General features: G+C 40.3%; 1 protein-coding gene across 2 annotated transcripts in view; it reads right to left on the reverse strand.

Moving 5' to 3' along the window:
• Positions 1–25,939, reverse strand: part of galns (galactosamine (N-acetyl)-6-sulfatase) — a 56,000-nt gene that overhangs the window by 21,343 nt on the left and 8,718 nt on the right. For both annotated transcript variants that reach the window (XM_057850417.1, XM_057850424.1), the window contains 5 exons: positions 22,058–22,185; positions 21,845–21,984; positions 21,640–21,743; positions 8,230–8,372; positions 7,978–8,080 (listed from right to left, as the gene is read on the reverse strand). In XM_057850417.1, coding sequence (XP_057706400.1) covers positions 7,978–8,080; positions 8,230–8,372; positions 21,640–21,743; positions 21,845–21,984; positions 22,058–22,185 — 618 coding nt within the window. The remainder of the gene's footprint in view (positions 1–7,977; positions 8,081–8,229; positions 8,373–21,639; positions 21,744–21,844; positions 21,985–22,057; positions 22,186–25,939) is intronic.

Here is a 25,939-nt window from a genome sequence, read left to right on the forward strand (position 1 = left end):
GGCGGGAGAATACATTTTCCTGCATATTCTTAAAAAGCACCCTATTAGTTTTCATTCACAATACAAATCATACACTATTTTCGAGTTTTATGATAATATGGTACAAAGCGCGTCCCTTACAAGCTCAATACAGGACGCATACTTTGTTTCTGAATACGGGACGATTCTGTTTTTCAAGAGACGGTTGACAACCCAAGAAGGAACCCACACCAATCTCCCTCTGCACCTAATTCAGCTGTTTGCTATTTTTTGGGGCCAGATTTTTAAACTGTATGTTTCAGAACTATGATAATTTAGCAGTTTATCAATTTTAATTTATAAGTTGTGAGTCAAGTTAAATATACAAAGACAAAGATATTTTTAATTCTACATGTTGCATGTACAGTGCCTTGCAAAAGTATTCGGCCCCCTTGAATCTTGCAACTTTTCGCCACATTTGAGGCTTCAAACATAAAGATATGAAATTTAATTTTTTTGTCAAGAATCAACAACAAGTGGGACACAATCGTGAAGTGGAACAACATTTATTGGATAATTTAAAGTTTTTTAACAAATAAAAAACTGAAAAGTGGGGCGTGCAATATTATTCGGCGCCTTTACTTTCAGTGCAGAAAACTCACTTCAGAAGTTCAGTGAGGATCTCTGAATGATCCAATGTTGTCCTAAATGACCGATGATGATAAATAGAATCCACCTGTGTGTAATCAAGTCTCCGTATAAATGCACCTGCTCTGTGATAGTCTCAGGGTTCTGTTTAAAGTGCAGAGAGCATTATGAAAACCAAGGAACACACCAGGCAGGTCCGAGATACTGTTGTGGAGAAGTTTAAAGCCGGATTTGGATACAAAAAGATTTCCCAAGCTTTAAACATCTCAAGGAGCACTGTGCAAGCCATCATATTGAAGTGGAAGGAGCATCAGACCACTGCAAATCTACCAAGACCCGGCCGTCCTTCCAAACTTTCTTCTCAAACAAGGAGAAAACTGATCAGAGATGCAGCCAAGAGGCCCATGATCACTCTGGATGAACTGCAGAGATCTACAGCTGAGGTGGGAGAGTCTGTCCATAGGACAACAATCAGTCGTACACTGCACAAATCTGGCCTTTATGGAAGAGTGGCAAGAAGAAAGCCATTTCTCAAAGATATCCATAAAAAGTCTTGTTTAAAGTTTGCCACAAGCCACCTGGGAGACACACCAAACATGTGGAAGAAGGTGCTCTGGTCAGATGAAACCAAAATTGAACTTTTTGGCCACAATGCAAAACGATATGTTTGGCGTAAAAGCAACACAGCTCATCACCCTGAACACACCATCCCCACTGTCAAACATGGTGGTGGCAGCATCATGGTTTGGGCCTGCTTTTCTTCAGCAGGGACAGGGAAGATGGTTAAAATTGACGGAAAGATGGATGCAGCCAAATACAGGAACATTCTGGAAGAAAACCTGTTGGTATCTGCACAAGACCTGAGACTGGGACGGAGATTTGTCTTCCAACAGGACAATGATCCAAAACATAAAGCCAAATCTACAATGGAATGGTTCAAAAATAAACGAATCCAGGTGTTAGAATGGCCAAGTCAAAGTCCAGACCTGAATCCAATCAACAATCTGTGGAAAGAGCTGAAGACTTCTGTTCACAAACACTCTCCATCCAACCTCACTGAGCTCGAGCTGTTTTGCAAGGAAGAATGGGCAAGAATGTCAGTCTCTCGATGTGCAAAACTGATAGAAACATACCCCAAGCGACTTGCAGCTGTAATTGGAGCAAAAGGTGGCGCTACAAAGTATTAACGCAAGGGGGCCGAATAATATTGCACACCCCATTTTTCAGTTTTTTATTTGTTAAAAAAGTTTAAATTATCCAATAAATTTTGTTCCACTTCACGATTGTGTCCCACTTGTTGATGATTCTTGACAAAAAATTAAAATTTTATATCTTTATGTTTGAAGCCTGAAATGTGGCGAAAGGTTGCAAGGTTCAAGGGGGCCCAATACTTTTGCAAGGCACTGTATACATTTTTAATCTGTTTCTAAAACACATAACAATTATATAAAGACCATATAGAAAATGTTCACAATACTTTGGGTGGTTTCAAAAGAGGTACAAAATGTTTTGTCCAAAATGTCTCTTTTGTGATTCATTCATCTCTCAGGCTGCACTTTGGTGGGCAACATGATTGAGCCTCATACACACACACACGCACGCTCTCCTTCAGATCCGCCTCTTTCTTTAAAAACACATTCACTTTTTGGAGAGTATAAGTAAAATTGAAAAAGCTTTCATCTGTAAGGCAGTGTTGCTGCCCCCCCTCTGAGATGGCCCAACAGAACACCTCAAAATACATATTGAAGAGAGCGAGGGAGAACGATAGATACCCGCTGCCCCGCAGAGGCTCGTCTGATCCCGACTGCTTATGTCTTTGAAAGCCGAGAACTCAGAAATGTAGAAAAGAAAGAAAGAGAGAGCTCATCCCACAGGAGACAGAAAAGGCCTGGTGTGTGTATCTCTTTGCTTCTTGTACTCGACACATAAGAGTGAGGACTCTTGTCTCCTAGGACATGAATGATATTAACACCGAAAGAGGATGATTTCAAACTCAAGCTGCTCTCTGCTGCAGGGGCATCAGAAAAACAGCATGCATCCACCACCCAAAAAAATGAAGGGAATATTTGGTATAAGATATGAACATCACACTGTGTTCAAGGGGTAAACTATCACATTAGGCCTTTATTAACTGTACAGGCAATGTTACAGTCATATATTAATTACCATTCCAAAGTTTGTGATAAGGCGAGCTTTTTCCATGTAAATACCAACTTGTTGTTAAGAGAAGATCTTTGGTACCACTACAGAAGAACCATTTATGTTGAACCATGGATCATTAGACGGTTAGCCTTGGGATTTCTAAGAAGACTTTTTCCATGGCAAGCAGAGGTGAAAGTGGTTTTTATTTTTCTATTTTGTAAATATAGTGACTACGTTTTTCTTTAGACTGCCTTATACCCCTTTCCCACTGGCCAAAAAACCCGTGTCAACCCACTAACAATCGGCTTTTGGTGGCAGTGGGAAAGGTGCAGCGACCCGCCTCGACCCGTGTCAATCAACCCGCCAAGCGACCCGTGTTAAAATCACCCCGGCTCTGATCGTCATGCAGTGTGAAAGCAAAACCCCGGATCAACAGTCAACACCCTAATCTACGTGGTGACGTAGGCTCTTACGTGATGCGTCATAACAACATGACAGTCGCCTCCCATTTAACACGCCCCACAACCGTAGTTACGTCGATGCTAATAACAAAGCTAGTAGAAGAAGAAGAATTCATGTCGCCTACGTTGCCTTAGCACAAGCAGAGTGTTGATCCTTTGCTGCATTTCGACCATTTTGAGGGCAGTAAAAAGCATGAAAATAGAGAACACAAACGGAAAAGAGGCTTCCATGTTGCTCTGCATTGTTTACTTCCTTGAACTGAATGAATTCGGTCGCATTTGTCGACGCGCATTTTAGCGTGGTGACGTCACGTAACCTTACGCACGGCTGAGGAGGGGTGGGGGGTTAGACGGGTGAAAAAAAAAGACATGGCTTTTTTTTGTCAATGGGAAAGGTGCCAAATAACGCGCGTTGACCATCTAGTTTCAGTGGGAAAGGGGCAATAGATAACATGAAATGCATAAGGACGCACTCAGCATGTTGATGTTAATTGGTTATTAAATTAACGTTTGCTCAATCAAACGTTTCTGTGTAACATCTCTCTAAGTAAATATTCCATATTAGGACATGGGCACATCGGTTTATAGTAAGGTTTGGCAAATATACCTGACTATAAGCCGCCACCAGACAAATTTGACACGAAAACGACATGTGTTCATAGATAAGACGCACTGGACTATAAGCTGCAGCTGTCCTCACTGTATTATAGGATATTCAAACCAAAAGATATTAACCGGTAACACTTTCTTTGATAGTGGCATTATACGACTGTCATTAAGACCAAATGAACCACCATGAAGCTTTGAACCAATTGGCTGCAAAGCTTCATTGCTTCAAGAAGCTTAATTTGGCCATCACTGCTCCCTTAGGGGAGACAGTCAACCTTTGCTGCCACCTGCTGTCAACACTGTTGTCCAACATGCCTCCTAGCCTGCATTGCAGCAGTACAGATGTAAATAACACTCATAATTCATGTTCTGCGCTAATTTTTTCTTCAGTTACTGTTCAGGTTGTTTCATTAATTGCTAGTTATGGGATTTGGTAACACTTTATTTGACAGTGGCGCAATAAGACTGTCATTAGACAATCTTAATCATGACATATGAATTTCATAAGAAGAAAAAAAAAAATCAGCTAAAGTGTTACCTATTAACTCAAATAAATCAGCAAATAAGCCGCACTGGACTATAAGCCGCAAGATTCAAAATGAAGGAAAAAAGAAGCGGCTTATAGTCTGAAAATTATGGCATGGATTTTTTTCTTAAAGTTTAGTCAAATTTGGGCTGTGCAGTTTATAGTCAGGTATGCTCTATAGCGCAGAAATTACGCTAGTTCAACTTTGATGATGTGGAACGGATACATGACACAATGGCAAATCTCTGAAAAGAATGCATTACCAAATGTGCTTGAGAGATGAGTCATTAAGCATTCTGTGTGTGATCAGGGGAGGTCATTATTAAGAATAATCTATTTTATAATTTTATAATTATATCTCTTTTACTGTTATTTAATATAATTAAGATAATATTATTTCATATTTTAGTGCCTTTTGCAATTTTTTTTTTTGATGATTAAGGCTCTTTAGACGTAACTATTTCCTTGATTGTCATTTTATTGCTGAGAAGCAGCCAGGAAAAAAAGTGTACCATTTTTCAATAAGTTCTATTTTCAGTCCTATGTACCATTGCTAGTATTCTTCGGTGATCCTATCGCATAGAGACTACAAGATCCAGGAACATCAGTGTTAGATTTCATAATCTGTTATTATTTGAGCCATAGTGGTCTTGATCTGAAAGGACTTATACCATTCATAAAATCATAAAATAGCGAAACTGCCACAAAGCATATTGACAAGTCAAAGAATTTGGGAAAATGTCTTGTTTGAAGCTTTTTTGTTCATACGCATCAACAATATGTCCCCAGACGCAAAAAAGAAGAGCACTAGGAAAAAAACACAGAACACCGTCCCTACTTTGAAACACTGAGGCTCGTTTTTGTTCTGGAGATACTTTGCTGCTTCTGACAAATATTGCCTTGCATCTATGTATGGCACAATAAAATCTCAAGATATCAGGACGGCAGCGATGTAGCTGTGCATTAGCGTTAGCACCTAGCTTGAACTCGGCTTTTACACAGTAGGCGGGCTTGACCACTGTCATAAAAAAACAAAATAAAATAAAGAAAAGGATAAGCCTAATAATGCATGGTTTTGAGCAATATTTCAGTATTGCTTACATGAACGAGTCGGGGCAAACTGACGCACACACACATAAGGTTTACAGAATGTGTGTGCGCCACGCACTTACAGTGCATGCATTCTATCAATCAATATAAACTTTGAATATAAAACTAAACAGGGATTATTAATGTCTGTTATTTGTGTTCTCTTTTTGAAAATCAAAATATGATGGAATGACGTACAGCCAGCATGTGTAGTCATTTGCTTTGACGCTTCTGCACATGCGGGTCAGTTTGCTCAACGCGTGTCGGACTGCGAGTTAGTGCGCATGCGTAATATTTGAACGATCTCAATGGACAAAGGCAGACTGAATGGTCCCGCCAAAAAAACAGATAAGACAAAAAGTCGGAATTGTGCATTAAGACCTGCGGTGTGAACCTAGCCTTCGAGAATGCCACCTTCAAACAACTGGAAACATTTTATTTTTGTTCTTAAAAAGGCGGTGCCATCAATTTGGCCAATATGTGTATTTAGGCAGCAAGGTAGTCCATAAGCTACAACTCAGTGTAGGCCACTTTGAAGAGTTCTTGAAACTTCAGTAATATGGAAGACTGCATTAAGTACTGATTCCTCCATTTTCTTTTAATTGCTGTTCTAACTGTAGATCTTCATTAAAATATGTCGAGTTGGAAATCAATAAGATGTGCCAAGATGTCGCCACATCCTGCTGCGTTTGAATGGAGATTTTTTTTAATTCGGCGCGCCAGCCTTTGCGGCATATACACAATAAGGGGTTTGGTCGAGTGGGTTGTGCTATGTGAATTGTGAAAAGGTCTTTAAAGTCAATCCATTCAGATGCTATCTGATTTCAAAATGCTTTGTTTGAAATATGGTTATAAGTTTGGTGTTGTTCCAGAAAATTTGTTCTGTGGTGTAAACTGAACAGAAGCAACATTTTCATTTTTCAATAAACTAATCTATTCATAAGAAAAGGTTTCGTTTACTTTGTGAACAAACCAGGCTTTCTAAATATCAATTGCATCAGACTGTGAAGTTAAAAGAAGCTACTCAAACACTACGGGAGCACAAGTTACCCATACAAAAGACTTGCGGTAATGACAATGTATTTTGAAATATTAACGTCACTACAATGCCTGGAGAGAGTTTGACGCGAACCGTTTAAGCCTGTGAAATTTCTCATTTTCCTCATGGCTGAGCTGCATGAACTTAGCCTTGAGTGATACCTCTCCTGGCTATTAACCTATAATTTCTTCTAACACACACGCGCACGCACGCAAACATCCACACATAACTCCTGTTTATTTTTCGCTATGTGGAATGAATGCTAAGTTATAACACAGTAGCAAAAGAGCTGACGCAAAGGCAGTCAAATCTTGATCATCTCAATAAAAAAAAGAAAATCTATATTTGCTTTGGTGGAGTTCCCATCAAAGGACTTCAAAAATCAGCAGTCTATTTACATTTAGTGGGTCTGCAGCACATTATGTGTTATACATTTAAGAATTCTTTAACAATACGAAAAGAATTGGTTTTTCTGGCAGTTCAGAAGATATTTTAATGGAAAACCGAAAGTGCATGTGAAGGGTTTCTCTTGTCCTCTCTCCCGTCATGTACTCACATGAATCAATAAGCAACTTGCAGGCAATCAGACACCATTATTTGTGAAGTTCCACTTCAGTTCGCATGAGATGATAAAGAAGGCTGCTATTGATTCAGCGGCCCTGAAGGAGAGAGCAATTTAAGCGACCGATGGGGCATAAAGCAAACTGAATCGCAGAAAAGCAGGGAGAAGCAGAGATGGACATTTAGAAAAAAAAAGGTATCAAACTGTACTGCTTCTCAAACATTGCATTTCATATTCTTGCTGATACATATAAACAGCACAAAGTTGTAGCTGCGACTTGCTTAGTATGTCTGTGTGATGACGGGGAAGAAAAAAAATAAATAAAAAAACGTCCACAGCAGGGAAATGTTGGTATGTAAATTGCAAGGAAGAAATTCTCCACTGGAGCTGGAACAAACAAGTCTACTGGCTGATGAATGATGCAAGTTTGCTGATTTAGGGGCTCCTCATTAATATTCATTACGCTGTGATGTACACAGCAGTCGACTGATGAGCCATTTTCAACACAACACCAGCAGAGAAAGCCACGTTGGGGTTCAATGTGTCAGTGCATTTGCACAACACACAGTACACTGATTGCACTATCCCATATGGCCACAAGTATTGGGACAGATGTCCATTATAGTAATAACAGCTCACACACTTCTAGAAGGATTTTGGTTTTTGGCAAACGGTATCCATCCATCATGAGCTAAATTTGCAAGATCAGAAGTCACTGATGTTGGATTAATGGGCCTGCTAGTTCACAATGTCAGTTGCAGTTCATCTCAAAAGGAGGCATTTATAGATTTTCCTTTCATAGATATGATGGAGCAGAAAGGTTCTTGGCCATAACATTCCAATAAACTTGTAATCAAGGAAACTTTCATAATTTCTTGGGATGGTGAAGAGTGTAAGAGTAAGGCTTTTCCCATAAATTCCATCTGGCAAACAGTTAACTCACCTTGTTTAACTCATCCCAAGAGTTGGTCCAGGTCCAGTAGTGCGCCTTATATTGCCCAAGCCTGACTGCCATGAGTTCATTGCCACGGTAATAGAAGATTGGCCTGTTGAAAAAAAACCTATACAGTAAGTGTGGGCGGGCATTGTATGGAAATGCTAACAAATAAATGTCAATTTAATTTGCATTTCAATCATTTCAATCCCCAAATAAAGGTAAAATGGGCAAGTACATAAGCGGAGATCATACATTTACCTGTTTTGCAGTGTGTGCGAGCTATTCAGGAGGATTGGTGACAGGTCGAATCCATCCAGGGCTCGATCATCAGGTGGACTGATGCCAGCCAGAGATAAACTTGTGGTGTACAGGTCCATTACACTAGACAGCTGGAAATTCACCTTGAATATAATAAATCATAGTAAATTAGGACTATTAAATACAGTCATGAGCAAAGTTATTGGCAACCCTGAATTTTTTCCAGTCAATACAACATTTCTCACAGAACTTAATGCAATTGCCAATGTTTTCAGTGTGAATATGTTTCTTTCTTGGATGTGCATTGAAAAAACACAAAAAAGTCAAAATTTACACAACATTAGACACGACTCAAAAAATAGACTGGACAAAATTGTTGGTACCCTCAACTCAATATTTGGTTGCACATCCTTTGGAAGAAATAACGGAAAGAAATCGCTTCCTATCAGCATCAACAAGTTTCGCGCGCCTTTCTGATGGAATTTCGGACCACTCTTCTTTTGCGAACTGAATCCAGTCCTGGATTCAGTCCTCCAGATCTGAGAGTGGAGGGTGCCTTTTTGCAACAGCAATTTTGAGATCCTTCCATAGGTGTTCAATTGGATTTTGATCCGGACCTGTCAATGGCCACCTCAGAATTCTTTTTTGAGGTATGTTTTTGGTCATTGTCCTGTTTAAACACCCATGAACTCTGACGCAGACCCAGTTTTCTGACACTACACCCTACATTGCGGCCTAAAACATTTTGATAGTCTCCAGATATCATGACTCCTTGTACACTGTCAAGGCACCCAGTGCCAGAAAATAGAACCTACAAAGAAAAGAACACAGTGCCTACAGGGTGACCCAAAAAAAAGTTTACACTGCCATAATACAACTTAAATGCCATGTTTATTCATCTTAGAATTAAAATGTAATCACAAATTATACATTATTGTAAAGAACATGTACAGTACACTCTATTTTTCAATGTGTCCTCCCTTAAGTGTCACAACAGCCTCCAGGTGCCTGCGGAACGCTTGACAGGTCTATGTAGGTTTATGTAGGATGCTGTCATCTTTTCCCAAGATCTAACAATGGACCTCTCCAGGGCTGCCACAGAAGTTTGTGGCTTCTTACAGGCACTGTCCTCCACAGTTGCCCATATGCTATAATCCAGGGGATTGAGATCTGGACTCTGGGGTGGCCACATATCACCTTGTCAATCAACTTTTTGGTCTGCACAGATCGGCACTTCCAGACCCAGGTTTTCGTGAGGCTGTTCCAGTATCTTTCTGCTTCTTTTTAACTTTGTAGACTGCACATCTGGATATTCTCAGATTTGCTGCAATCTCAGTAGGTGTCAGACCGGCACGCAGCAATTCAGGTACAGCTAAAGTTTTCTTCATTTTCAGCAGAAGCACAGGAATTGTAGAGACGAGAGATTATCAGCTGGATTGAGTGACCTTAATGTATCACTTAACCATGACAACCTATTTAGATATGTTTCAATGGCTTTTAAACAAGCAGTCAACTTGAGTGTAAACTTTTTTGGGTCACCCTGTACAGTCAAACATGGTGGAGGAGCACTGATATTTTAGGGTTGTTTGCTGCCTCTGGCACCGGGTGTCTTGATGGTGTGCAAGGAGTCATGAAATCTAGAGACTATCAAAATGTTTTGGGCCGCAATGTAAGGTGTAGTGTCAGAAAACTAGGTCTGTGTCAAAGGTCATGGATGTTCCAAGAGGACAATGACCCAAAACATACCTTAAATAAAACAAAAAATGGTTGGCGACAAAGCGCTAGAGAATTCTGAGGTGGCCATCGACGGGCCCGGATCGAAATTCTATTGAACAGCCATGGAGAGATCTCAAAATTGCTGTTGCAAGAAGACACCCTTCAAATCTGAGAGACTTGGAACACTTCTCAAAAGAAGAGTGGTACAAAATTCCATCTAAGAGGTGCATGAAATTTGTTGATGGTCATAAGAAGCGATTGCTTTCTGTTATTTCTCCCAAAGGGCGTGCAACCAAATATTGAGTTGAGGGTGCCGACAATTTTGTGCAGCTCTTTTTTTGCATGCTGTGTAAAATTGTGTACATTTTAGGTTTTTTGTTCAGCTTTTTTTGTTTTTGTTTTTCCAATGCAAATGCAAAAAATAAACACATTCTTTCTGAAAACGTTTGTAATTGGATTAATGTGGGAAAAATTCTGTATTTTCTGGAAAAATTCCAGAGGTGCCAATAATTTCATCCATAACTGTGGGTTTTCTCAATAACCATTTGATTACAGAGGCTTTGACCAAAATGAATACAACTAAACCCCAGCTACAGTACATTTACTGTATGCTATAACAGTACAAAACATTAAGAGTTTAAGATGTCATCATGCATGAAAGTGCATTGGCATCCAAGCAACCCCCTGAATTTCTGGTTTTATCATTGTGATTGCTTAAACAAGCAATGAAATTTTCAGCCACCATTTCCTATGGTAAAATGGTTTCAAACTTAAAGAAATAAGTTCTACTGCAGTTTATGACTACCATTATGCTCAACTGCAACCATACAACTATTTCACGAATAAGACCGCAGAAATACATACACTAATGCAACTGCTGCTCCGGGCTTCTCCATCTCAGTGACAAAACTGCATTTTTTAGCAACCAATAAAATTTTTTGGGGTTCCCAGATCAAGGATCCCGCACTTGAGGAATACCACAAATGTGTTCTTTTGTGTCGGAGTTTATCATTAAAGTGAACACATATAGTTGTGATAGCGTGCATGTGTGAACACAGATAGTAAAAGACGTGCATTTCTTCAGCTCCTAATCTCCTTTTGCAGGTTTTTGTGCAAAAAAAAAAAAAAAAAAAAAAAACATCATCTCTTTAAATTTTCGAGGAGAAACAGAGTCAAGAAAAAGAGAGGGGAAGTACGGAGAGGACAGTCTAGGCAAGAGGCGTCTGGAGACGGAGTGAGCCGCTTCTTTATCTCCTTCTCCCAGTCTCAGAGAAAAAGCTTTATTTTATTTATAAACTTTGAACTATTTTCAGATAAAATGCCATTTTTCCGCTGTCATCCTTGATCTTCCGTTCCATTCTTTCCTGAGCGAGCCTTGGAGGGAGACGGCACGCTCGCAATCAGATAGCACTATCAGTCCTTTGCAGCTGCACGGCTATGTGCTGCTGTGCTCCTATCCACACATATACACACACGCGAGCGTACCAACACTGAAATTAATTCACTTTTCTTCCACAGCAGCCACACAACTAGTCAGCGCAATGCATTCCGTGATCTGACACGTCCCGTTCAAACACAGATTTAGTCCTTAAATTTTTTCTTCTTTGCTGTTCCACACAAACTTGAAGAGGGACAAAGTAAGAAGGCAACCTGACGTTTAGCCTGTAATAACTTCCCCTATGTGCATAAAACAGGTTTATGACAGAGGATTTAGTTGATTAATTTAGTTTCTTCCATTATTAGGCTGTATTTTTTTCTGTTCCGCACAGAACTTCATGCTGCTACCTAGTATTCTTCCGTTTTTGTCTCCTCTGACTCATCACAGTCTGTTCATTTCACTTTTTCTTTGCCCTGTTCCCTTTCACTATGTGACACCATGCTGTTGATCAGAGGGGGCTGTCTGTAATTGTGTCTACATCTTGATTAGAAAAGAAAAAAAAAAAACCTGAATGTGATGCTCCGCTACACCACAGGCGTGAAACTCCACCCACCTCTCAGTCTTGATTCGTCTTTTATCCTCTTGGGCCCCAAGATCCCTCTGGAATTTAGAAGGATGCTAAACATGCACCTGCTTCGCACAACCCTTCATTCCATTGAACAGCACCTAACACCCTTTTAAATACAACTTAGTTTATTTGTGAGTAAACTGAGTGAGGAATTTAAACCATAAAGCAAATACAATGTGCTTAGGTTGTCTGTTTGTCAAGCAGTTAATAGCTTAATTAGTTGGAGAACTGAATAATGCAAACCTTAAAAAAACTTAATTTTCCAACTGAGATATTTAATTCAAATCATACAAAAAAAACCCTAATCAGGCTTGGCCAACATCTAATCTTAACAGATAGCAATTTTTGTTTATTATGTGGCACTCCTTTTATGCAGATTATAGTTGCACCACTTCCGCCAGAGAATCTGGGGTTTCATTTTTTTCTCCCTAAACCAATTATTTATTGACCTCAAAATACTGGTGTTTTTTTTTTTTTTTTGCACGAAGAACAAAAGTTTGGAAAGAAAAGCAACAAGGTATTTAATGCTCTGGTGTTATCTGGATACTCTGCACTTAAAGTGAATGTATTGCTATAAGTTAGGATCTATTAACCCATGCTAAAGATACACGATAATATCGATTACCGATAATTATCGGCCGATAATGCCAATTATGACGTCACACAGATAATCCAGATTTTAAAAAATTCAACCGATAATGCAATCCGATAATTATATACTTGATTTAGCCTCCAAATGTGTGCAACCGAAGCAGTTTTGTCCACTTCTGCAATGCCGCCTACTCAACCCCTCCTCTCTCTGAAGCCCCTTAGGGAGGAGGGGTTGAGGAGTATGGCGTCATAGAGGAGGCGGCTTTACACAACAGGATTGAGGCGATATCATGGCGGCTCTGTCATGAGCGTTGGTTGATTTTTCAATGTGTGAAACAAACGATGCTCTCGCTATCTGCAAAACATGCACTGCAGAAGTTCCACGAAGCGGAAAGAAAGCATCCTCATTCAACACCACTAACCCGATTAGCCATTTAAAACTGCATCACAAACATTTTTGGAACAAATACGAGGCTGCTGCTAGCGCGAATGCTAAAGCTAATGTCAACGCACATAAACTAAGCTAGGCTATGGGGCTTGTGACGATGGAGAGACGCTGCGGCCTTCCCAGAGTCGGGTTGTTTGGGAATGCAGCCAAAAGAGGGTTGTAAACTCCATCTTAGGCTAAACACCGGTACGAGACGGACAGTCGACAGGTAGCCGTCTTCCGACGGAGCCTGCCGCTCTGACCGGTCCGGCAGGCCGCCGCCGCCGCCTCGCCCTTGGCGGGGTGGGCAGGCGGGCCGAGCCCGGTTCTCCGGCGGCGGGACCTCTGGCGAACACCCCGGTTTCTCGAGCGTGCCCCCACGGCGTGCGGGACGCGAGGCGCTGTGTCAAGCCGGCCTGGGCCACTCATCTCCAGTTTAACTCATCGAGCACCACGGCCAGACAGAGGCCTGGCGCGGGTGCTAATTTGGCGGCCGGACGGACTGAAGGGCACAGGCGGGAGGGGATGCCGGACGAGAGACGTTTTTTTTACCGAAGTGACCCAAGAGCCAAAGCCCCGGATAAAAAAATAATGCAGTTTATACAACCACCATTCTTAATGAAAAACATGCCGATCACATCAGTTTCACCACGGACATTTGAACAAGTGATGTCACGTAAGCGTGCTTATCATGACGGCACAGTGGTTAGTTGATCATTTCAACATGCACCAAACCACACTCACAAAGAAGTCAGCCAGTCAGTAATGCATTCAGTACGTTGTAAATTTATGACGTCATAATCAGATCATTTTTCTTAAATCCAGTCAAATAATTTTCCCCATCTTGTTTTGAGTGTTAAAGACTAGTTAACAGATGAATGCACCAGATTATTCCACTTACTTGAAGTAAATATTGCTATTTGTTCTTATTAAGTCCATACATCTAAAAAGATTGGTAATTTTTCCACTAAATCGAGAAAAAAATGCTTTGATGTTTTGAACCATACCTATTCTTGGATAAAGAACATTTCTGACAAACAAGTTTTTTTAGGATTAAGAATTAAGAATTTATTGCTTAAAATAAGGCTGTTAAGCATACTTTCAGCTAGCTATTTTTCTTCAAGAAATCTGAGTGAAATATACTTGAAGAGCTGGCAGAGAATTTCACCTATTTCCAATAGATTTACACTGAAAACAAGGGAATTTAACTAGTTTTAAGGAGGCGTGTTTTTGCAATGTAGTAATGTTATATCTTAGGAATGGCTTACGTTCAAAGGAATTTTTGTGCAACTTAGGTATTTATTCTGTAAGTAATTGTTGCCAAAAGTTTACCATGACAGAATGTCAGACAATCTGTCTTTATTTAGATGTTGGAATTTACTACTTGTTCACATTTGATGTTGAAAAAATGAGCAATAAATTATATTTTGCACAGTAATATTTTCTCTTGTGTATAATAAAATTTAACAAATCTTTTAATATAATTATCGGCTTGACATTATCGGTTATCGGTTGAAACGAGGAGGAAATTATCGATTATCGGTATCGGTTGAAAAATGTATTATCATGCATCACTAACCCGTGCCAATTTAAAAGTGTTTATCTCCATTTCAATTTTCTATTGTAATGTGAGTGAGAATTACAATCAGTAGTTGAAAATGAGCAATTCTTTGTCTTGGCTGTCTGTTGCGTTTCTTCCCTGCACCTTGCTCTAAAAAACTATTCAGTGTGCACACAATAAAGATGTTGTCGGTTCTGGTATTTTTGCCAAGCTAGAAAGAAGGATCAATAAAGTTTACAGTAGCTCCCACAATACATCAAAGGGAAAGATCCATAGATGATATTTTCACGCCATTTTCTACACTGATGCTAACGTCATTACAAAGAAGATCTCTGACATACAGAATAAGGTTTCATGCATATTCATGTTTTACGAGCTTGCTAGCAGAAACAGTGGACAATTATGATGACAAGGCCCTCCAAATGCAACAATGTTCCTGGCAGTAGATCGTTCTTCCTTTTCTCCTTTCCACCGCAGCTAACTCCTTTATATCATCTTCCTTGCACCCTCTACCACCCCCCACCCACCTTCCAGTTTCTTTATCCTCAGCGCCTGGCATATTCAGATACTGAAGTCCTCATTACAGCTCAATCCAACCTCAGCAAACACACAAACAGATTAGCTGCTTAAGACGCTCCCAATCCCCCTCTCCCTCGCTACTCTGCAGCGCTATCAGGCCCCAGCACAACCCTATGAGATGAGCCAGGGGCAAGGCTTACTACTGACTGCAGCCTCCGCTCGCTCCGCCGCCAAATCCCTCCGCATCACAGCCCCATGTCACAGCTGCCCCTAATACAATTAAAAGTCATTTACAGAACGCACAGGCTTAAAGGATCATGCTCGAGGTGGGGGGGTTAAATTAGGTTGTGGGACAGAGACTTGGGTCAATAATTGTAGTTCCACTTCCCCAAATTCAGGTCGCAATCATACACTTGATCTTTCCTGGCGACGAGTTCAATCACTCGAAAGATGTTGAACAGTGTCGAGATGAACCGCTTGCAGCACAAGTGGCTGTGATGTAGAGTGGCAAATAACACACAAAAGAAACAAAACATAACAAGCAACTCAATACAGAGGATTAGTAAATCAATTATTCATTCACTCTCAAACTGATTTACAGGACTGCACACTGCCTGCAGCTCTCCTTTCATTCTGCTACCTGTTGATAGGCAGAACATTCGGAAGGAACAATGCCCAACATGTAAAAAGGGGATTCTGATGGTCTATGCTTCAGTTTGAGTAGTTCGAACTCAACATTTTGAAAGGTCTTCATTTGGACTTTTTCCTGCCTTCGATAGGGGCGGACGTGTTTCATCTCGGCTCCAGCCAACAATACAAGCACGAGTACCGATATACATTAGGCGTGCACAATATACCGTTTGAACATCGTCATCGCAATGTGCGCATGAGCAGTAGTTCTATTGCAGAACATGCGATTGTTTTGTTTTTCTGATAAAAGCAGCAATTGTGCAGAGACATGGCTTCCTGGATCCTTTTTATATTCAACAATCTTCATCATTTACAGGTAAACCCCCTGAGCCTGGATTAAACAGTATTATAGTATGAATACTAGTAAGAGTGTGACAATATCTCGATAAGGCGATATATCGCGGTATTTTGTAACCCGATCGGTTATCGATATGCTCCCGCCAAGTATCGATACTTTTATTTGACATATTGGCCATACAATGGAGTATGGATGATGTAAACTGCTCAATGTTTGTTGAGCAATTCCTTGGCGGTCCATTAGGAGCTCTCAAGTGTAGCGGTGAAGGTAAAGTGCGCACAAGTCATCTAGAGAAGAGGGTTGAAAAAAAAATAAGGCTTTGTGAGAACAGTGGAGGAAAAAGTGAGAAAAATATTGCCACGAATCACACGTGTGGACACACTTTAGATTTTACACCAACAAGAAAGGAAGTAAGGTGAACAAGGACTTTGCTGTATGCAAGAATTGTCTAACAAACATAAGGTTCACTGGCAGCTGGTAACGAAGTGGACACCGGATTTCTTCACTGCTTCGCTTTCATCACTTGAGGTAAAAAAGTTTTGCAATGTAATTGATTTTTTAATTTGCATGTATTATTTTGATGACATTTGGTGTTGAATGATATAAAATAAACCAGGACCATAAACTGAATGAAAATGAATATCGAACAAGTCTAGATGAATTTACTGATTTATTTGATATTGAGAACCACTTTCCATCTAGTTTACTACATATTACTGCCATTTTGATACAATAAGCTATAAAAATGGTTTGAATAGCTTCCAAAATATATAAAGGGATGTGCATGATAATTAATGTCGGCTACATATTAAAAAATAGGTAATAATTGCATTTTTAATTTCTATACATGTAATTCATATTTTTTTTAATTCACTCAATACGTCCAACACAAAAAAATCAGGATTTTAACTCAAAAGCTATTATTAAGTAGCTAATATTTTTTGTTTAATTTTGTTGTTTTTAAGGTGAGGAAGAATGTGACTGACTGAGTCTGACATCTCAAATGCTGAAGCAGAAGGTGGAAGTGCTCAAACCAATGCTTTTGGCAACAAAGGTCATCACATTTCTGACCAATATATCGATAATCGCTGTATCGTGATACCGTGAGATAATCATTATCGTGGCCTTGTATCGCGAATCGCATCGTATCGTGAGGTGCCCTAAGGTTCCCACTCCTAAATACTAGGGATGTCCCGATTGCATATTTTTGCACCCAAGTCAGAGTCTGAGTCACATGATTTTGAGAATTTGCCGATACGGAGTCCCTATCATATATTAAAAAAAAAAGTTGTTTTATTTGCTTTGACGCTCATGCTGCCGAGAACAGCCTCTCACTTACACAATGAATGAGTTGCCACAGCACACTTCAGGCTGTGTACCAAGCACCTCAGACTGTGTACCAAGCTTAAAGATGATAAACACTTTGATCATAGAGATACCGAGGCATCCCTGGCCAGATCAAAGCAACAAACATGTCAGTCATCGTTAAAGTGCCTGTGACACGGAAAAGCATGTTTATTTCATAATACACGCGGTATTTTATGCTCCTGAATGATATGGGCCGCTTGGATGTGTGTGGAAGCGATCGCTATTTTTATTTAGTTTTTTAAATCCCGCGCCAGGAAAATGAGTGACTTCCGGCTTCGGTCTTGCATTGAGGAGGCGGGCGCTGTGACGTGTACGGTAGAAGACGTCCCCTTCACGCTACAGTGTACTGTTGTGTATGAGGACGAAGGATTCAGCTGACTTTGCGGATTAATACGTTTATTTTTCGCATCACGCCAGCCAAACGGCTGCAGAAAAATCATTCTGTATGAGGGAGAGGCGTATGCGCCTTTTTGGAGTTTCAAAAGGTTCCCATTCACCGTGGATATTTACTGTGGGACCATTGGACTTACGAGGAAGTGAGTAAACATCTTGTTTTGTTTTATGTCAAATACGAATACAGCGATTACAAAGTAAACACTACAAACTTCCTTTAAATGAAGGACTACTTACGTTTGATCATTGATAGGCATGTAAAAAGCTCTCCTAATGCATTAGCAGCAGCACGTTAGCTGCGTTAGCTCCAGCCACCCTCCTCCGGGGAACGAACTGTAAATTGCTCTCCGCCGGGCGGTTTGCCGATCCGCTAAGACATTCGACAACCGGGTCGTCATGTCAAATAATCCAGGATAGCTTTGTGTGATTTTCCGCTTTGAAGACTTTGGAACATCACTCGGTTCGGGTTAGCATGTCTGCTAGCTGTCACGGCTTCTGGTTTGTTTACATTCTCCGAAGCCGGGGAAGGGAAATGACATATGTCCGATTTAGGTGTCATAAAATATCGTTCGGGAGGTGCGACAGTAAAGGTGAAGTCGACAGTTTTGACCATAATGTAGTAATTTTGCCATGTCGTCTTGAATAAATGGATTTTTATTATTTCATATTCCATTTAGCACAAGATTGTTATTTGTCTTGACCATGCCATTTATTTAGCAATTGGGGAAAATACTTGGATAAAAAGAATATCCTGTAAAAATATGGAAGTAAAGAGACAGAAACAATGACATTTTGCCGCTCTCTTTGTCGCGTTTTCCTCATTGTAAATAGTTCCCCCTCGACGGGCTGACTGGTCCTTCTCAAGCCATTTATATAGCTATTGGGGAAAAATACTTGCATAAAAAGAATATCCTGTAAAAATATTGGAGTAGAGAGACTGAAACAATGACATTTTGCGGCTCTCTTCGTCGCGTTTTCCTCGTTCTGAACAATTCCCCCTCAATGGGCTGAATAGTAAAACCGATGAGCCCAGTCTACCGCTGACGTCATCCACCTGTTGGGGACGCTAAAGCCCTATAATGGTAGGCGTGGCTAACCGGCAGATTAAAAGACTAATTTCTCGTCATCTGCGCTTTGCTAAATTGTTGTATATAGTCGAATCGTCTCAAAATATGATTCTAATTCACATAATAATGCCATTTAAGACTTTTTTTCTGGTGTCATATGCTCTTTAACTTTAAGTACCAAACGCCATCTGTACTGGTGACCAAGGAAAAAAGTTTGGTCGCACTGCTTAGCAGGGGGGACTGGTGGGGCTGTACGAGCATGAAGCAGAAAAACAGATATATTTTTTAAAATTAAAAACCTCATCCTTTTCACCCGATTCCGATCTTCTGAAAAATGGCGTGATCGGCCCGATTTCCGATCATGTGATCAGATCGGGACATCTCTAATGCATACAATGTGGTCATAGGGATCCAGCAAAGTCTTCCCAAACAGCTATTCAAGTCATCTGGTGAAAATTCTTCTCATTTTAATATCGCAATATTTATCGCAAACCCCTAAAGTCGCAATGTCAGTTTTTTCCCAATATCGTTCAGCCCTAATATACTTGCGCACACACACCCCCACACACACCACTCCCTCCCTCCAGTCAGCTTCCGTCTCCTTCTCCTATCACCCCCCCCCCCGCCCCCCGGCCAGGACCGGGCAGTTTTCCTTCTTGTCGTAACAAAAAATTCCTGCATATGCCTGTGCGTCGTGTCATATCCCTATAATGAAGTAGGATATATGTTGTGTACATTGTAACTTGCGCTGTAATTTCTGGAGAGAGAAGCTGGCGGCGCGGAACGATCTGCAGCGGCCCGATGCTCACTCATCGAAGGCAATTTCGTTGTCATCAGTACTTGTATAGCGTGTAGAAGATTATTAAAGCTATCCTATCCTATCCTATTTTAAGTAAATATGTAATATTTTTGCAGCAGTCAGGGATTGAACCCGCGCCACCACCATGGCCGTTGAGTGCACATACAACCGAGCTAAACATTTGATCTCCAACGCACTTTTTTGAAGGCATCGAGAGGCACGTTGCAACTGTTTCGCAAAACTATTACTACCACTACTACAAAACCATTTCAAGTTCAGTCTACTCAAAGAACAATGCCCACATACACATGCAAGTTAGTTCAACTCAGTTAACACTTTCAGGGACAGTGGTCACTACAGTGGACAACTATTCAAAAGTTGGCACTTAAGAACTCTTAACCCTTTATAGAGCAAATGAATACTTTTTCGTAGTTTATTTATATATGATATTTAAAGTTTTACCACTTTATAGGGCAAGTGACTATTTTTATTCATTAAAAAAATTCAATATTGCAGTTATTATTATAAGGTGGAGGAGTTTAAGTATTTAACAGTCCAGAGCAAAGGAGAGTGTGGAAAAGAAGTGAAGAAGCATCTGCAGGCAGGCTGGAAAAAAAGTGTCAGGTGTGATGTGTGATAGAAAACTTTCAGCTAAAATGAAAGTAAAGGTCTATAAAATTGCGGTGAGACCACCTATAATGTTTGGTCTGGAGACAGCGCCACTGAGAAAAAGACAGGAGGCAGAGCTGGAGGTGGCAGAGATGAAGATTCTGAGGTTCTCTTTAGGAGTGACCAGGATGGATAGGATCAGGAATAAGCATATCAGAGGGAGAGCACATGTTAAAGCGTTTGGAGAGAAAGTCAGAGAGGCCAGACTGAAATGGTTTGGGTATGTCCAGAGGAGGGATAGTGAGTATATTGGCAAACGGATGCTGGATTTCCATATAGGCAGGAGGCCTAGAGGACGACCAAAGAGGAGGTTTATGGATGTAGTTAAAGAGGACATGAAGGTAGTTGGTGTGAGAGCAGAGGACGCAGAGGACAGGGTTAGATGGAGCCAACTGATTCGCTGTGGCGACCCCTGAAGGGAAAAGCGGATAGGAAAAGAAGAAGAATTTTTTTTTTTTTTTTATATATATTATTTGATAATTGTAAATGCATTTATTAATACAGTTTTAATAACAACTAAATTAATGAAATTAAAATGAATGTTACAGCCCTAAGTAATGCTCTAAAGTTCAGTTTTAAGTAAAGTTCTAAAGTTTGTTCATAGCATTTAACTCATTGTATGTTATTGATGGCGATAAACTTCAAATTCATTTAAACTGGGAAGACTGGCTGAAAATGCATTCGGTCATTCGTCCCTCCAAGTCAAAATGGATTGAGTGTATAGAGCTTTCAGTGGTGGCCAATGAGTTAAATGAGTTCACTGTAAGGGTTAAAAATGAAACAAAACAAAAATCATAATTTATGCATGAAAGCGTTAATGAAGTTCACAAAATTCATTTGAGTTAAAATTACTATGAATAACAAGTTACTTACAACTTCAAAAGTTATAGCTCTTTGTGAGTCCCTCAAACTGAATTTTGAATAACTTTTTACATAATTTAATTGGATAATAAGTATGAAAAAACGGTAACAGTGGAACTTTAAACAACAGATGCATCAAGTCAAGGATGTACAGATTTTGATAATATTACAATAAATACATTTGTGCTACTTTTGTGAAGTTTAACCAAAACAAAGTGCTTAATTTTTAGCCTATTTTACATTTTTGCCTCATTGATTGCTTGGGACAGTGATAGTCTGATCATTTTGAACCAGGAGGGCCTGGCAGAATGGATTGAAAAGCTATTGCTGTCAATCAAAACTTTTATTTGCAAAAGCTTTTAGGAATTTCTCCCACTACCCAGGCCTACTGTAGTAAGGGACTTCTAACTTTTAATTCAATCATGTAGTGGGAGGCGTTCCTCACCGTGCCTGCTGTGATGTGTCCAGGCCACCAAGCAATGGCAGGCTCCCTCATGCCCCCTTCATAGGTGGTTTCCTTCCCACAGAGGAAAGGCCCGTTAGAGCCACCTGAATTAGAGGCAAAAAAACCCACAGATGATTGACCACATGACATAATTACCAGTACACAAAAGCTGGCTGCAGGATTGTTTTCCAACTGTAGAGCTTACTCTCATTTGGGCCAGACATAAGAGCAGCTCCATTGTCTGAAGTGAAGAAAACAAAGGTATTATTTTCAATACCCAGAGTCCTCAGCCTGGACAGGATCTGGCCAACGCTGTAGTCCAGCTCCATGACGGCATCACCATACCTATTTAACAAAACAGCAATTAAAAAAAAAAAATCATCCGGTCTTGTCGTCAAAGAATGATAAGGTAACCCACCGGCCCCGCTGGCTCTTCCCGAGGAAGCGTCTGGAAGCATAGACAGGGGCATGAGTTGCGTCAGCGGCCCAGTACAGGAAGAAGGGCTGTTGGGCCAGATTCTGTCGATATATGAAGTCAAGACCTTCCTGGGAAATGTGAAAGGCAACATTTTCAGAGAACAATCTTTTCAGTGGCTTGTCAAAGTAGGGACGGGTGAGGTTTTTATTTTGTCTGTTTTTAATGGTCATTATCATATTCTAGTCGTTAATGTAGTTGCAACTTTGCGGTTGCTGTTGCTTTAGTCTGTAGTACATTTAATTAAGTTTTACTTTAAAGTAAGTTTTTCCAAAATTAAACAGCAGAGTATAAGCAGAGGCGATTGCTCTGAGACTGCAAGTGAAGCTCAGCTTCCCCTTAATATGTCAAAAAAGATGTGATCAAATATAGACCGTTGTGTGTACATGTTATTGACTAAATATGTCCTATAAAGCACACGAACTTTGTTCACAATCAGCTTCTTATTACTGGTTATGACGCGGCTTTCTTTTCATTCAATCGCGCAGCACCGCATTACTTTAAACAATTTTGAGAGATGCATTGTTCCACTATGGCAAAATGAGATGAGTCATTGGATAAATGCTGGGATTATCCCGCCCATCAGACGCCCAGTGTTTCTGGGGGTCTGCGGTGCAGTAGGCAGGGCTTGGCTGGCCCGGATGCTCAGCTTCTATGCATAATTGGATGAATCCCTTTTGAATTGACATTAAAACGAGTAAATCAGTGATGTTGTGGTGTAAAAATCCATGGGAGCATTTTGCAGGTGTAGAGAGGAGCTCTCCTGTTTTAAGTGGCTCAAGTCTTACACTCGTAACACCATGGGTCTAGGCTGTATAAGCAGGTTAGCTCTGCTGGCCATTGAGAGGACATTAGTCAAGTCCTTGGAGAAGACGCCTTGTTGGCATGACGGGGTCACAGATCATTTTATTCAATAGGAACGGAGGGTAGAAACTATGTACTGTATAAATAAAGGGACACATTTTATGACAGAGGCCGAAACTGAGCTTCCCCTCCTTGAAGGACCAGTATCCGCCACTGCTGCAAAGGCAATGCATTGCTAGAAACTGATATCAATCAAATACAGTGGTATGAAAACGTATTTGAACCTTTTGGAAGTTCTCACATTTCAGCATAAAATCACCATCAAATGTAATCTGATATTTGTCACAATCACACAGATGAAAATACAGTGTCTGCTTTAACTAAACCCACCCAAACACTTACAGGTTTTCATATTTTAATGAAGATAGCATGCAAACAATGACAGAAGGGGGCAAAATAAGTCAGTGAACCCTCTCCCTAAGGAGCTTAAAGGAACTTAAAGAGCAATTGAAACCAAACACTTTAAGTCAGGTCTCTGCCCAATAACTGATGAGTGGTTTAAAGCTGCCCTGTACACTATAAAACACACACCTGGTAAGAAATGTCTTGATGAGAAGCATTGTCTGATGTGCATTATGGCTCAATTGAGCTGTCTGAAGACCTGTGATCAAGGATTGTTTTTGAGTTGGAATGTATTTATTCAGATTTGCCGATTTGACATAAAACAAAAATTACAGGAAGATCCATACAAGACCCCCCCCCCAACAGAAAAAGAAGCCCCCCCCCAAAAAAACCCTTTCCTCACTGTCACAGGACAGGCATATACATCAAACAAATATTTTAAGACCATAAGCATATGTCAGGATACATACTGAGTCTGCCGTTATACTACAGAGTTTTCATTCCTCTATCTTTGTTGAAGGTTTGTCAACGTACCTTAGAAAGACCCCCCATACTAGATGAAATTTTTGTTCTGAGCAACTCATCACGTATCTGATTTTTTGTCAAGTCTCAGATAAAGTAACACATCTTTGATCCACTGTGATATTGTCGGTGGGGCTGCATCCTTCCATTTAAGAAGGATCAGGCGGCGAGCTAATAATGTTGAAAAGGCAATAATTTTTCGTCCCCCGATAGGTAATACTAATCCCTCATGTACAACCCCAAAGAGTAATATTAGAGGATTTAATGGAAGTTTGACCTTCAACATACTAGAAAGTGAATTACAGATGTCCTCCCAGTATTGTTGTATCATGGGACAATACCAAAACATATGTGCTAAAGTGGCCACTTCTGATTTATATTGGTCACATGATGGATCAATTTGAGAATTGATTTTTGCCAACATAGATTTAGAAAGGTGGGACCTGTGTACAATCTTGAACTGGATTAAGCAGTGCTTTGCACAGAATGAAGATGTATGGATTCTCCTCAGAATCTTTGCCCAGTCAGTTGTGCTCATAACAATGTCGAGATCCTTCTCCCATGCTTCTTTGATTTTGGACGTAGAATAAGAATTTAAATGGGAGAATGATGCCAGCATCATCGATATTCCCTTTTTCTTGGTAGGGTTAAAAGACATCAAACTATCAATTGCATTATTAAAAGGTTTATCTGGGAACCCTGGGAATGGAACTTGAGATGAAATGTCTTATCTGCAAATATCTAAAAAAGTTAGAGACCGGGAGATGATATTTTTGGGACATTTGCTGGAATGAGGCAAACTTATTCTCAATATAAAGGTCTCCAAAACTCATCAGCCCCTGTTGTCGCCACACATGGAAGGTAGAATCCTGCATTGCGGGAGGAAAAAAGTTATTTGATGCTATTCGGCTTGATAGACTCATGTTATGGAGACCAAAATGCTTTCTAAACTGCATGTAAATTCTAACAGAATAAAAAACTATCAATGATCAAGGATTTTTTATTTGTATAAAGCTGGGAAAGGATACAAGACCATCTCTAAAAATCTGGATGTTCATTAATTAATAGTCATAGAAGTTGTCTACAAATGGAGAGTTTGGCACTGTTGCTTCTCTCTGTCTAAAAAAACACTGTTGCTTGTTTAATTTTCGCAAAAAAGGCACTTTGACACTCCACAGAAGTCTTAGCAAAATATTCGGTGGACCAACCAAAGTTGAATTGTTTGGGAGTAACACACAACGTCAAAATGGAAAAATGGAAAAGCTCACCAACATCAACACCTCATCCCCACCGTGAAGCATGGTGGAGGGAGCATCATGATTTGGGGCTGTTTTGCCACCTCGGGGCCTGGACAAATTGCAATCATTAATGGAAGAATGGATTCAAAAGTTTATCACAGGGGTCTCCAAACCAGTCCTCAAGGGCCACTGTGGGTCCTGGTTTTTGCTCCAACCGATCAAGTACCGACGGTTTAACCAATGAAGTTTCTGCTAAAACGAGCAGCACCTGACAGCAATCAACTGATTACACTTGTAAGACACCAGATTGGTGCATAGGTGTTGTCTTGTTTTGTTGGAATTAAATCCTGCGCCCACTGCGGCCCTATGTGGAATAGTTTGCAGACCACTGGTTTATCAGGATGTTTTGCATGGAAAAACCCGAGGCGTCTGTCGGACAGTTGAAGCCAAAAAGAGGATGGATGCTGCAACAAGACAATGATCCAAAACACAGAAGTAAATCAACTTCAGATTGGTTTCAGAAGAATAAAATACATGTTCTGGAGTGGCCAAGTCAAAGTCCAGACTTAAACCCCATTGACATGCTGTGGCAGGACCTAAAGACAGCGGCTCATGCCAGACATCCTGGGAATCTGACTGAACTACAGCAGCTTTGTCGAGAAGAATGGGCCTACGTTAGTCTTGATCAATGTGCCAGACTGATCTGCAGCTACAGGAAGTGTCTGGTTGAAGTTATTGCTGCCAAAGAGGGGTGGGGCACAAAATATTAAATCCGATGGTTCACTTACTTATTTTTCCCCTTTCTGTCATTGTTTGCATACTATCCTCCTAAAATATGAAAACCTATAAATGTTTGGGT

This window comes from Corythoichthys intestinalis, chromosome 1, assembly GCF_030265065.1.
Source record: "Corythoichthys intestinalis isolate RoL2023-P3 chromosome 1, ASM3026506v1, whole genome shotgun sequence".
NCBI lineage: Eukaryota > Metazoa > Chordata > Actinopteri > Syngnathiformes > Syngnathidae > Corythoichthys > Corythoichthys intestinalis.